The 15,232-nt window shown below is 42.6% G+C and overlaps 1 protein-coding gene across 1 annotated transcript in view; it reads left to right on the top strand.

Annotated features, from left to right (window-relative positions):
- Positions 1-228: 228 nt before the first annotated feature.
- The window catches only part of DCUN1D1 (defective in cullin neddylation 1 domain containing 1), a 33,509-nt gene continuing 18,505 nt past the window's right edge, over positions 229-15,232 (top strand). Inside the window, exons 1-2 of the mRNA XM_075938052.1 lie at positions 229-408; positions 13,187-13,403. Of these exons, the coding sequence (XP_075794167.1) occupies positions 406-408; positions 13,187-13,403 (220 nt within the window). The 5' untranslated portion in view covers positions 229-405. The remainder of the gene's footprint in view (positions 409-13,186; positions 13,404-15,232) is intronic.

Genomic DNA, 15,232 nt, shown 5'->3' with positions numbered 1-15,232 from the left:
GACACTCCCCCAAACCACCAGGGGGTCAGCAGGTGCCTCTCTCCTTCCCACCGCCCCCCACTCAAACTGGGGCCCTGGGGGCCACCTTCTTCTGGTCTCTACGCGAGGCGCGGGGGGGGGGTGACCCATTTCCCGGCAACCCCCCCCCCCCAGCGCCAGGCGCCCAATGCCGGGCGCAGGGTCCCCCCACAGAGGGCCCGGGCAGACCCAGCGGGGGGCGCCTCAGGGAGTCGGTCCCCGGTGCCGGGCCGCCGCACTGCGCATGAGCGGGAGGCGGCGGAAGGGCCCGCGAGGAGCCGGACTCGGAGCTGGAGGAGCCGCTGCCGCCTCCGGAGGAAGCAGTCGCCGCCGCCGCCCTCAGTCTCCGCCTGAGCCGGGAGGGGAGAGGCCTGCACAGCCCCCAACATGGTGAGCGCCCGCCGGGGGCAGGCTCCCGGGCCGGGCCGCGAGACCCCGCCGCCGGGCAGCGCCGCTCGTCGGCAGCCGGGGCCTAGTCGTGGTGGCGCCGGCGGGGAGAAAGTACCAGGGGCAGCGCCGCACAGGCGGTGCCGCCAGCCCGGCCGGGCAGAGCGAGGGAGGCCGGGGCGACCCGGCTCGGGCCCCTTCAGCTCCGGGGGTTGGAGGCACGAGGGGTCACTGGGGGGGCTCGGGCCCCGTCACCTCAGGGGAGGGTCCCCTGGCGTGGGGGGGGGGGTAGGATGCCGTGGGGCTCCGTGTGGGGAGGGGGCTCGGGACCCTTCGCTTCAGTGCTGCTGGGGGGGGGGGGGGTAACTAGGCTCTTGGGGGAGGGGGAGCGGGGGCTGCACCGCGGGGGGGCTGTGGGTTTCGGGGGGGGGGGTGTCTTTGGGACTGTGCATCTCAGGGAAGGCTTGGCAGGGAATGGTCCAGGGCTCGCCACAGCGGGGTGGGGGGAGTCACGTCCCTGGCACTGAGGTTTTCTAACTTCAGGAGGTTCCGTTTTTTTGTGGTTGTGTTGGATTGGGGGGTGGGGGGGGGGACATGTCACAATAGGGGATTGGGTGGATTCAGGTGGTAAAACAGCAGCTAATGGGGATGCTTCACTGGGCTCAGAGCCCATGGTAGCAAAGCAACTTCAGTGGTGAGATGGAGGTTTTTGAGGGGTCATCAAACTGGAACCTTCATGGAGAATTGGTTGGCATTGACTACATAGGCGGGGGATCGATCTCTTTCCCATCAGCATCACAGAGGACGTTCAGTCCATCTTACACTTTTTTAATTGATTTATTGATTTATTTTGGTACTAACTAATGATTTCTGGGATACAATATGCTGTTTTAAAATCAAGGTTTTCTGGGGGGGGGGGTTGGGGGGTTTTTTATGAAAGAGTCTTGGTATTGACTCTTTTTTTTGTACCCAAGTGGACGAGTTTTAGTGTCATATTTTTTTCTAAGGCCTCATCTGTGCACAAAAGTTAAACAATATTGGCATAGTTAAAGTTGTGCTCTGCTCAGAGTAAGAATGTAAGTTTACAAATAACAATAAATGTGGGAAGGGGAATAAAATATACAGGTAGAAGGCATCTTTGCAGTGCTATAAGTACATCCGCACTCGGAGTTGCACTGACATAACTATCATTTATAAAAAAACCCACACCAACATAGCTAGACTTGTGTATAAAACACAAATCCTGTGGTATTCCAGGACATAGATTGGGATGTGGCATTCAGACCCCTTACACTTCACTTTTTTGTTGTCATCAGATATCCTCAATAAAAATTGAAACCTTTTACCGAGCAGTTGGATGAAGTTTCTTTTTGTGTGAATCTTGCTGTTAAAGAGTGAGGTTTTTCAGAAAACTTAACATAACATGGTTTTTGGAACTCACTTGGGTCAGTGGTTTTTCAGCCTTTCATTTCTATGCCTCTACAGATTTTTGATTGAAGGTGTGGAGTCCTTTGAAAATCTTAGAGGTAGTCGGCAAACACCTAGGGGTCCACAGACACCTGTTCTATGATAGACAACCTTTTGCAGACCCCCTAGACAAAGTCTGCGGATGCCCAGCTGTTTGTGGACCACAGGTTGTAAACTACTTCATTAGGTCAATGTTACCTCAGCAGTGTTGTGCAACATTTTACAAAAAGCATCTTGTAACAGCTTTAGGAAACACAATTAAACTAGATATCTGTATTACATAGGTCTTTGGAGACCCTTAGTCTTAGGCCTCATGCATCACAACACAATCTGGTTATGCCATATAATCACTCACCATGTGTTTGGCTATGCATATATTAATATCCGACTTTATGATTAGAAGTTGTAATTTAATCAAGTATGTATACAATTTAAATGAGAACGAGGCAATGAGCTATTATTATGCTGTGGATAGTTTCCTGAGGGAAGTGGCTGAAGCCTGTTTACTTTGGTCTTTTGAAACTAGATTGAACAAAAGACTTGAAAACATTCTGTATGGAACAATGAATTATTGACCCTGATGGACTGGGTAATCTAATAGGTGTATTATTGTGTATTATGGTAGTGTTGTGCTAGGCACTGTACAAATTGGGGTTTTCCAGCTTTAACTTGTTTCATTCTACAATTATGTGCTAATGGTTTGTTCACGTCTCTACAAACTTCAAAGTAAAACCACACCCTCATTATGAAATGGTTAGTATTTCTTGTAATACTACATGGGTACAGACAAATGCTCCGAACCAGCAAACACTTATGCATGTGTTTGTAGACCTGTTTAAATCAATGAGCTGTTTACAGTAGTAAGGTTAAGTACATGCTTAAGTATTTGCCCCACTGAGCCTAAGATAGAACTGCAAAATAATTTTAAAATCTTTATTCAACAACTTATATCATTTTTACAGTCTTGTGTATCTGTACCTATTCTCTAAAAAATACTTTTCTTGTGATAAAACGGTAAATATACAGTTGCTTATGAGAAACTTTTTGCAGCAATGGGGAAATGAAATTCTAGTGCTCCTGGTGGAAGTGTGTTATATGGTGGCAGCCATATATGTCTAAATAGATGCTTCTAGGTTGGACCAGCATTATTGGTGCAAAACCACTATTAATGTGCACCTATGTTTCTAGGGCAAAAGCAATAAAGTTCTGAATTGAGCACTTACTCTGCCTAACAGCTTAACTCAGAATTACTTCAGTGATTCTAGGGCCATGTCTACATTATATGGAAGATCGACACTGCCGCAGTCGATCCATTAATTCAAACCTCAGAAGATCTAGTGAAGACCTACTGATTTGAACTGAGAGGGTATTCCCATCTAGAGGTGTAAGTGACTAGTCAGGTAGAAGGGATGTGAACGATTAGTTGACTATCCGATAACAAAATGTTTGTAGGATAATTGACAGGCTAGTTGATAGAGACAGAAAGCATGGGGGTGGGGGTGGGCGGGGGGTTACTTCAAAGCAGCAGTGCCTATTCCAGGGGTGGCCAACCCGTTACAGGCAAAAAGCCAAAACAGTTGTGCATATAGTGCAAACGGCCGGGGAGGAAAAGTTGTCGAGAAAAAAAAAAAAGACTCCCTCGTTAAAAAATGCGATTAAAGGCTTTTTGGCCACATCGGGCTGCTGCTGGCTGCCACCATCTTGAAAACGCCATTTTGAATGGCTGCGTTGGACGGCACAGGGAGGCAATCGTTTTCAGAGGCACAGGGTGGCTTCACGAGCTGCAGGGACGGTTTCGCAAGCCACACTTTTGGGAGGGGGAGCCACAGGTTGGCCATGGCTGGCCTATTCGATTAGTTAGTTAGTTAACATCCCTATCACATCATTGAATATCCAATAAGCCTTGGCTTGTTGGGTAGTTGAGTTACTACTTAACTACTCATTCCCACCCTGCCTTGCTGCCTCCAATGCAGAGGCAACAAGGAGGGGGGGAACAGGAGCCGGCTTTGGTTCCCCCCTGCACTGTCTCTACGAGGTGGGTGGCAGAAGAGGGAGAAGCGCAACAGGGGACCCGGCGCAAGCTAGGATTGCCCTTAGTCCTGGCTTGCACTGAGTCCCTGACCACTGCACCCCTGACTTTTAAATGTAGTAAGAGCCACGTGGCTCTTACTACATTTAAAAGGCAGAGGCGCAGCATTCCCGGAACTGGTGCAAGCCAGGACTGCTCAATCTCGTCTTGTGCCACCCCCGGGAGCTAACCCTGTTGCAACTCTGCAGTTTAAATGTAGTCGTAGCCAGGCTGCCTACAGTCCCTGCTCCTATTACATTTAAACTGCAGCGGGGGCAACAAGTACTCCCTCTTATCAAGTAGTTGAGGGAAATTCCATCCACTGCTTGATTAGCTAATTACACTCTACTGTACATCCCTGCTCCTTTGAGCGCTAGTAAGACTGCTGTTCACAAGGAGTAAGGGCAGTCTTCCATCGACATTGTGCTATTTGGATGGCCCAGTAACACGATTTAAGTTGCATCAACTCCAGCTATGAAATTAACATAGCTGGAGTTGTGTATCTTATGGAGACTTTCCCCTTTAGTGTAGATCAGGCCTAACAGAGCTACTGTGTTCTGTTGGTTAGGTGGGTAAGAATTGTTGTTTTCACATTGCTGTGAAAAATTATCCAGTTGCATACAAATATTAATTGAAATAACTTTACATTTGTAAATTATACCAAGGAATGTAAATCTTGTAAAATGTCAAGATAAGCTTGTGAATGTTCACATCTTTTCTTTAAATGGTTTATGTTGCTGGACCATATGAACATTTAGTTTTTGTGATGTTGAAATGAAAACGTGTATCTTATTTCAGCTTAAAAGTCAATTAAAAAAAGAAAATGTGTCCTTTGATCTTCCTTTCCACAAACCACCAGAGAAAAGAAGGTGGCAGTAGCAGACTATGACTATTATTATTTGTACAAAAGATGCTGTGGGGATTAACTTTTGGTAGTGCTACACTTTTAACATGGACTTTCTATTTGTTTTTATTTCATGGCATTCAATGCATAAATTATCCCTTAGTTTAATGCATAGGTTGTAATGATAAATACTTTTGTGGTCATTTTTATGCTCTCAACCAATAATGAAGAATAAAACATCTGTTGATCAGATTTTGCTTTTTATGTTTTACCAATTGTATATGTTAATAAACTGACAAAAACACAGTTATTTACAAGTGTCGGATGCATTCTTTTGATAGATATAGCATAAAACAAAATGCCTTTGATTCTAAAGAATAGTGAAGAAATGCTGTTATGACCATAAGCAGGGCTCGACAAATCAATGTATCTACTCGCCCGTGGCAAGTAGATTTCACCCAGTCATCATGTTCACAGTGTGGGGCTGGCAAGTGGATTTTGTCACAATTTGTTGAGCCCTGACCATAAGAATATTTCTGTTTATGTGTACAAAAGCACTTCACAGATCAGGACCCCAGAGCTAAAAGGTGATCATACCTGCAGATGCTAATATCTGTATATAGCACTTCTAGGTTATTTGACATAAAGTCACTAGAGTTCTGGAAGGGTGCATCTAGACAGTGGTGCTATTTTGGGATACTTCCAGTGTCCCGAAATACCTATTCCACGTCTTTGAAACAAGCCTGTTATTTTCAAATATAATAGGCTTGCTATTCAGATGTCCCTGTAAACATTGTTCCACGTGGTTTAAGGTACATTTTAGAATAGCAGTTTATTTTGAAATTTGGTGTTGTGTAGACAGTGCAAATTATGAAATAAGCTATTTTGAAATAAGCTATGCCGTTTGTGTAGCTCAAATTGTGTATCTTATTTTGAGCTAAGGGTGCAGTGTAGACACACCCAATGAGTGTAAAGGCCTCTCCTACATGCAGATTACTCTGTAGGTTTTACATGCAGTGTATATAGCCTCGCCATAAAACCTGATCTTTCTCTAAAATGCAAGCCAAGATTCTGTAGAAATTGACTACTTAGAAAAGATTCCTACTCATCACATATATGATTTTTTTAAAGTCCTAATTTAAGAGGCCTAATCAAGATATAAAATATTATTTCTTAAAGATGTAACATCTAAATAAGTTCAAGTGGCTCTGTTACTTTGATCTTTCCTGAACTGTTGATTGACTTCTAGCTAGAGTTTTGAGTGTTCATTGCTGCTATTGTGATCCTTATGAGTACAGGCAGTCCCCAGGTTACATGGATCCGACTTACATCGGATCCCTACTTACAAACGGGGTGAGGCAACCCCGCACTAGCTGCTTCCCCCCAGTAGACCAGGGAGACGCGAAGCTAGTGCCCCCCGCAGCAAACCAAGGAGATGCAGAGCAGCTTTTCTCAGCAGACACCTCAGCTTGAGAATAAAGGACTGAGGGAAGTGAGGTGTGGGAGAATAAAACTGAGCTCTGGAGAAATGTTTGGCTAGAGTTTCCCCTACATTATGTACCAGTTCTGACTTACATACAAATTCAACTTAAGAACAAACCTCCAGTCCCTATCTTGTACGTAACCCGGGGACTGCCTGTAGTTGTGAAACTGACAAAAAGAAGTAGAGGAGGTATCCAAAATGCGACAGTGGGAAGAGTAAAATATCAGATATTCCATTCGCACATGTGCCAGGAGACTGGTTTGATGGAGATGGTAACTGAATGGGTACTTTATCTTTTCTGGGAGCCAGAGGGATTTGGGATGGGGATTCTTCAAACTGGTCAGATGCCAAATAACTGGAGACTACACACAGCCTCTGAGGAAGTTTCAGGGGCAGAATACTGGAAAGAAGTCCATGCTTCCCTTTCTAAACAACATGGAACAAGAAGTATTGATTTCTCCCATTTCTCTTGAACAACAGAGACGCTTATCTGTATTTAGTCAATTAGCTATTATGTGTTTGGCACATGATTAAGTCTGATATAGGTGGATGATGGTGAGTGGGTGGCTGAGAGAACTATTTTTAAAAACATATTTGTATTTCCATAGTTCCCAAAAGCAACAATTAAGATCTGAATTCCCATCATGCGAAGGGCTATATAAATACACAAGAAGCTATGATCCCTTTGTTTCAGTGTGGCTGAGGAAGAAGAGAGAGGGGAAATTACGTAAGAAATGAGTAGGTAAAGGATGAAGCTAAGAACTGTCAGACAGGATCAGACTAAAGTTTTATCTAGCCAGTATTATTTCTCTGAGAGTGGCCAGTATCAGACCTTGGGAGCCATGTACAGAACAGGGCAGTTTTGGACACATCATTCTTGTTCTCCTCTCCTGGCTTCAGGCAGTCAGAGATTTAGTGTCACCCTAAGTGTGGGGTTGCATTCTTCACCATCTTGGCTGATAGCCATTCATCCAACATGAACTTAGTTTTTTGAACCCAGCTATAGTTTTGACCATCACGCTATTCCATGGCAATAAATTCCATAGGTTAACTGAGTGGGTTTTAAAAAGTACTTTCTCTTGTGTATATTAAAATTTCACTGATGAAGATGTTAAAGAACATTGGACTCAGAAAACATCTCTATGGAGCCCCACTTCATACTTCTGTCCAATCTAACATCATTCCATTAATAGTTATTTTTTGTTTGCAGTTCTTTATATACCCATTTAATGGTAGTTCCATGGAGCCCACATTTTCAAACATTACTTAACAGAATATCATGGTGGACTATCAAAACCTTTGATGAATTCTGGGTCTATTATGCCCACTGCATTCTCCCAATCTACCAAACCAGTTACCCTGTCAAAGAAAGAAATCAAGATGGTTTGACATGATTTGTCCTTAGTAAAACCATGCAGGCTGCTAGCGATTATCTCTTCATCCTCCAGGTATTTGCAAATTGGATGTTGTATACATTGCTTTAGTAGTTTCCCAGATATCAAAGTCAGTCTAACTGGTCTGTAATTCCCTGGTTCCTCCTTTAGCCTTTCTCCAGTCTACTGGGACCTCTCCTAGCATCCATGACTTTGCAAATATTATTGCCAGCCTTTTTGACTGCTGCTGTGCAATAAACTGAAATTTCTAGAGAGCTACCCATGTTGATTCCAAGGTCTTTCCTGAAGGGTAATGGCTAGTCACCATTGTAGTTGGGATTATTTTTTCTAATGTGCATTACTTTTGCAGTTTTCAGTGTTGAATTTCAGAAGCTTTTGTTGCCTGATCATCCAGTTCTATGAGATCCCTGTGTAACTCTTCACAGTCAGCTTTGGACTTAATTATCTTGAATAATTTTGCATCACCTGCTGCAGTCTTTGCCACTTCACTGTTCACTCCCCTTTCAAGATCATTAATCAATGTTGAATAGCACTGGCCCCAGTACAGATCCTTGATGGCCCCTGCTGCTTAACTCTCTCCATTGTGAAAACTGACAATTTTTACCTGTTTCCTATATTTAAACCAGTTACTGATCCATTAGAGCAGTGTTTCTCAACCTTTTTTCATAAAATACCCCTTTTTCAAATAAAAATAAATACCCTCCTTTAAAAAAAAAAAAAAAAAAAAAAAGTACCTCTAATACTTATACAGGAAGTCCCCGACTTACGCGGATCCGACTTATGTCGGATCCGCACTTACGAACGGGGCTTTCTCGCCCCGGAGGTCGAGGTGGCGGATTGCTACCTGCGAGCTCCGGGGCGAGAAAGCCCCGTTCGTAAGCTGCTCCGGTGCCCCTGGTCTGCTGGAGACTGTCTGAATCGGGAGCGGCGCTACTGGAGCAACCCAGCAGCACCCCAGCTGCTCTGCCCCAGGCGTCCCCAAGTCAGCTTCTGCTGAAACTGACCAGCGCTGACTACAGGAAGCCCGAGGCAGAGTTGCTCTGCCCCGGGCTTCCTGGAATCAGCTGTTGATCAGTTTCAGCAGCAGCTGACTTGGGGACGCCTGGGGTTCTTAAGTTGAATCTGTATGTAAGTCAGAACTGGCGGTCAGTTTCAGCAGCGGCTGAATCTGGACGCCAGTTCCGACTTACATACAGATTCAACTTAACAAACCTACAGTCCCTATCTTGTACGTAACCCGGGGACTGCCTGTAGTTTTCAGACACATTTTTTTCTACCATTGCAACACATTTGTTTAAGCAACTTAATCATAGCCAGGCAGGCAATTAAATTTGTGGGGTGTAAAAAGTACAAAAATAATAAAGCGCTGTAAAATTTAAAACAAAAATTCAGTTTTCTCCAAAGTTCAGTTGTGTTGATGTACCCCCCAGACTTCTTTCAAGTACCCCTGAGGGTACTCGTACCACTGGTTGAGGAACACTGCATTAGAGAACCTTCCTTGTTATCCAATTACTTTTTAGTTTCCTTAAAAGTCTTTGGTAAGGGACTTTATCATAGTTCTTCTGGAGAATCCAAGTCTTGACTGGATTACCTTTATCTATATGTGTGTTTAACACCCCGAAAGAATTTAAATAGATTGGTGAGGCATGAGTTCCCTTTACATAAACAGCGTTGACTCTTCCCCCAACTATTGTGTACATTTGTATCTGATAATTCTGTTTGTTACTATACAGTAGTTTCAACCAATTTACCCAGTACTGAAGTTAGGCTCACTGGCATGTAATTATCAGGCTCACCTTTGGTGCCCTTTTGAAAATTGGCATTACTTTCCTCTAGAGATTTAAGTGTTTAACCAGTAAGGTTAAATGATTAAACTCCTGGCCACAGCCAGCAGCCGGTGGGACCGGTAGCTCACAAAGCATTTAATCCTGTAACCAATTGAAATTAAATTGTTTATATAGTTCATGTTTTGCTTTTTACATTTTTTTTACATCCCTACTTTCCAGCCTTGTTTGTTTATTTTCTCTTTGTCTCTGTCTCTGTCTCTCTCTTTCTCCCTCCTGCTTTCCCCCCTGCCCTCCCAAACCCACCTTTAGAAAATCATCTTCATTCTGGTCTTTGGAGGCAGGAAGTACTGGATGGAATAGGGAGTGAAGTGGAGAAGATGTCATGTCCCTGAGCCTAGTGCTGCGGGGCTGGGAGAGACAAATAGGGAAGAAGAAGGTGAGACTAGGAAAGAACTTCACTATGCTGTGCTTTGTAGTTACTTACCTGTGCTCTCCTTCTCCCAAGCACTGGCAGTTTGCACAGTCCTTTGTGTGGCTAAAAAGCAGGATTCTTAGCACCACATGTAACTTGTCGGCCGTTTAACACCCATATTCTAGACAGGAGAGTTGTTTCAGAATATGGTCAGTGTTACACATAGACATATATCTAAGTTCTTCTACCACACTCATTACATAAATTTGTGATCAAAGGGAATGGTTTGCAGAGACCTGAGTAGGTATTTCTCTCCTTACCCAGAGGTGATTGAATAGATAGAATTTATCTGAATCTTCTTTCTCCTTAATTTTCATGGTCTTGTTTTCATTCCAACAATGATAGCAAATAGACTTTTAACTGTCTGCCTTATATTAGAAGGTTCCCTTCAAGTTGAGATTGAGGCATGTTAGCTAGCCTGAATTGGGGTATCTTACACTGCAGGTGCACTGTGTTTGTCTGTAGCTAAATATAGGATTTAAGGCTAAAAGGTGTGGTAGCTACTCCACTGAGCATTTTTAAAAAGTCTCTTGAAACTCAGCCTCTGGGAATACTTTTAAAAAGTGAAGTATCCTTTGGAGGCTGTTGCCACTTGAGGCATGGCTTATTTTTAGTGCGACCAAATATAAATTATAACAGGATATTAGGACCTTGGCAATAATCTTATATCTTGCAATCCCACACCAGCAGGCCCCAAAGAGAGCTGTCCAATCAGTACTAACACAGGGTATCTCACATTGAAACTTTGGAGAAAGGCTCCTCCGGCATACAGATCCTTTGACGTGACAGAGGAAATTTCAGATATGCCATCAAAAACAAGCTCCTAATGACATAATAAGAAAAAATTGGTGTTAAATCATTCTAATAATGACATATTCTATAAGGCAGAAAATGGGTCAGAAATTAATTGTAATGAAGTTTTATTAATCAGTTAAAATTAGTTCCCGTTTCCAATATATTACTCTCTGCTCTGTATGTGTGTGTGTACATGTGTACATACACACATTATCTGTCTCGCTTTTAGTTGTTAATATTAACTTTTATTTAAAAAGGCATTGAATTATTATTAAAATGTAGGTAAATTCAGATGTAGGAAAATTCTGAATGAAAGAAACATACATAGGTGTATATTAAAGCTATACAGTAAAACTAATTTCATAAACATTTTTTACATAGTAAATTGCTATTTTTTATTTATAATTTAAAATGTCTGTTTTACCTTTTTTCTGTATGGGTCACCATATCCTTGTTGAAGCTCTTGCTGTATCTTCCCCTGACGTTCCTTTGCTTTTTATACCACTACCATTGGGATTGTCCATCAAATTATAAAGTTTTGGATGATGCAGAACATGCAAAATAACTTTCATGTGATTTTTGTATTTAAAATATATTTTGACTTATAATTTCAGCATGTGTATTTTCAAGTGTGCATGGTAATTAACAAAGTAAAAACTGAAGAGCTTATAGTGTGATCACCAGTCTTATAACTGACTCTAGGGAACATTGGCCTGAGTGTAAGGAGCTGGTTCAGTCTTAATTGATATGGGCAAATACCTATAACCTTTCCGGGTACTGCTAATGGGAAGGGAGGAATGCACAGATTTGGAGTAGCCATATTGGTTTCTAGGATTTTGTTCAGTACTTCTTACAAGCATATTATGTGTGTAATATTTAGGGATGTAAGCTACTAGTCAAAAATGTCCGATTGAAATATTAAGCATTCTTTAGTTCTCCTCCACACCCCCTCCCTTGCCCCAAAAGCAGAATCACAGAATTCAGATCACATATTGCCTGGTAAGTTACTGGACTCAAAAATAAGTTTAATTTTGGACCTAAGTGGAGGTATAGTGTGTTAGTTTAAGCACAAGAACTCTTTAATTCTTATTCTGAGCCTGGGCATGTCTACGTAGTGCAAATTAAAATAAAATAAAAATTCCAATCCCACAATAGTAAATCTCATAACCTGGATCCTGATTTGAGTTTTCAGGGCCTATTCTGTGGAGCTAAAAATAGCAGTGTAGACATTTGGGCTCCAACCCAAGCCTAAATGTCTTCACTGCTATTTTTAGCTCCTTTACCCAAGTCCCATAAGCCTGAGTCAGTTGGCCTGGGGTGTGTGTGTTTTGTTGGGTTTTTTTTTTTTAGGGTGGGGGGTTGCAGTAGGAATGTGAGTTCTCCAGATTACAGCACAATTAGATTTTATGCATTTCTGTTACCTTTCTTTGGCACACATAACATTACAAATTGCTCTTGCTGTAAGTAGGGAACTTAGTATCTTCTAGGCAAAATAGGTTTTAATAGATCAGCCTTTTAAATAGGAACTTCATGTGCACATGTTACACCATCGTTACAACTTATTGCATGTTCAGATAATATTGCCAATTTTAATGCTTTCTGGATGGATGGTTAGAGGATTTGTATGATAATTTAGTTTGCTAGTTTTGCCTTTACATGGAAGACCTGGATTTGAGAGTACCTTTGCAGAAAGGGTTTAGAATACTCAAGGTGCTGCTAACTTCTTCAGGTAAAGATTATGGTGCATATGATGATGTTTGTGTGCAGTCTCAGGAAATCAGCCAAAATATGTTATAGAAATGTTCTGTTTATACCTGTCTTATTGTCTGTCTTATAGTATACTTTTAAAAGTAAAGTTCACATGTAATTTTTTTAAAAGAAATACATCTTTTGATATAACCAACTTTTTAAAAAAAGGTATGTGTTAAATATAAAGATCATAAGTTATGGTCTGATTCATAGGTGCCAACTGGGGCTGGAGCACCCATGGGGAAAAATCAGTAGGTGCAGAGCTCCAACTGACCCCCTCCCCGCATCTCCTCCCCACCTGCCCTGCATGCTGGTGACCCCATTTATTAACTTATTCCCTGCCCTCCCAGCGATTCCATGAATCTGCTGCTTGCGATGTCTGGCATTCAGGAAGCTCGGGGGTAGGCAGAAGCAGGGACAGGATGCACTTGGTAGAGGAAGTGAGCAAGAGGCAGGGCAGGGATTTGGGGAAAGGAGTGGAATGGGGCAGTGTGAGAAATGGAGCTAGAGTGTGAAGGGGTGGAGTGGAGCAGGATCTAGCATGGCGGAAGTTGAGCATCCTCCCACCGAGAGGGGAAGTTAGCACCAATGGTCTGATTGTTTAATTTTTGTTAGGGAGAGAAGTATAATGTATTATGAAGGTTGTAATGAAATGTGGAGATACTTGTATTTTTTGCAATAACCTGTGTTTGTCTCAGTATGGTCTTTTCTAACTTTACTAGAACAAGTTGAAATCGTCACAGAAAGATAAAGTTCGTCAGTTTATGATCTTCACCCAATCTAGTGAAAAGACTGCAGTGAGTTGTCTATCTCAAAATGACTGGAAATTAGATGTTGCAACAGACAATTTTTTCCAAAATCCTGAACTTTATATACGAGAAAGCGGTAAAGGATCATTGGACAGAAAGAAGTTAGAACAGCTATATAACAGATACAAAGGTGAGTGCAGTGAGTTCTAACAATTATGCCTTTTAGAGTATTTTATTTGCAGTTTCTCATTTTAGATTCCATGTTCATTGTATGTTTATAACTGGACTCCACTACTTAAATTTAAACTGACCCAGACACACTAATAATAGAAGACCAGCCTAGAAAAACAGATACCATTTATATATGATCCCAGTGCTGCAAAGGTAGGCATACTTGACTACCTGCATAATTGACTTAAATGTGTGTAAGTCTTTGTAAGATTGGGGCTTAAACTTGGAGTTTTATATACTGTTACCCAGTTGGCCCCTTTAGCCGTGCTACTTTAGGTGATTGGTTCTTCTGTGGGTAACATATTACTCCAGACTTTAATCCTTGACAAAATAAAATGGAATATAGATTGGTCACTCAGGCAAAAAAGTGGAGTGAGAATGGTGAGTCACTTTAAAAGTAGCTCTGTTATGAGACCAATACATACAGGAATGTCATCAGTTGAATGTTAGGCTGAGTAACCTACAAAGTAAGGCTAAGGGGATTTGCAACGGTAGATTAGATTCTAGGGAAAAGTACTTGACGTTTTAGTTTTAAAAAAATAGATACGCATAGTCATCTTTGTTTTTCATTAGTTTTAAGATATGTGCAGTTTTCATAAACATTGTGTAATACACATACAGTTATACTGGCTTATGTTAGTAGAGAGTTACTACCGCCTTTGAAATATGAAGACCTCTCTTCCATTCCAACTACTGAGTTTTTATGAACTGTAAGGGGAGAGAGGAGACAACACATGGCTAAGTGATTTGGGGTTAATGAGGCAACAAAGTTTTTGTCTTCTAGGTTACTCCGTCCAATTCAGGTCAAATGGCTAACGGCCAAAATTATAGCTGATGTCAGGTTTTGTAGTTTTATGGGGAAACCAATTTGGTTGTCTTAAAATCCATCATAGGAAGTGGCACCCACACTGGCAATATTAGCCAAGAACTTGAGTGTTCATCAGTGTTGTCTGTAAGCTGTGCACTTGTGCTGGTTGCTCAGGAGAGATACAGATGCTACCCAGTTGATTAGTAGAGCGCCCACAGCTAGGGTGCTTTTTTTCTGTTGGTGGTGTACATTCATACATGCCTTGGTGTACATAAACTTGAATCACACATGGAAGGAAAAAAACCCACACGGGAATGGAAAAGATTAGAGTGAGCATTGGTGTGCATTGAGGTGTGAACTGCCTTCATATTCCTAGAGTTAGAGCTAGGGATGTTCCATATTGGTTAATTGAATAGTCAGTTAACCTCCTTAATTCTTACTGGTTAGTCGACTATTCTATAGTCTCCGGGGGTGGGACCAGCAGCCAGCGCGCTCCGGCCCGACTCCTGAGGAGCCGCCTGCCACTCCACGCTGCTGCCTCTGTGTCAAAGGCAGCAGCATGGGGTGCCAGGCAGGAGCTAGTCCATGACGGGAGTCAGTTTTAAAAAACAGCTCCCCTCGCAGCCTGACTGCCTGTTGTCTCATGCTCCTTCCTCTGATACAGAAGCAGCAGTGCAGGATGGCAGCAGTCCCTGTCTGGGTGGGGTCTGAGCTCCCAGACCGAGTGCAAGCTGGAACTGAGCCTGGCTTCCTGCCCCTTTGATTCCTAATACACTTTAAATGCAGAGTCGCAGCAGGGGTAGGTCCCGAACCCAGCGCAAGCCAGGACTGAGCTGAGCTGCTGGCCAGCCTTCTAAAAAAATTACTGCCAGGGTGGGGAATGCATATAGTCTCTAGCATTAACCGATAAGCTTTTGCTTTGTGGTTAATAGGTTAATCAATTACATTGTAACATTCCTAGTTAGAGCCTGTCTACCTTA

This window comes from Pelodiscus sinensis, chromosome 10, assembly GCF_049634645.1.
Source record: "Pelodiscus sinensis isolate JC-2024 chromosome 10, ASM4963464v1, whole genome shotgun sequence".
Lineage (NCBI taxonomy): Eukaryota > Metazoa > Chordata > Testudines > Trionychidae > Pelodiscus > Pelodiscus sinensis.
This window is presented reverse-complemented; position numbering and strand designations above follow the sequence as displayed.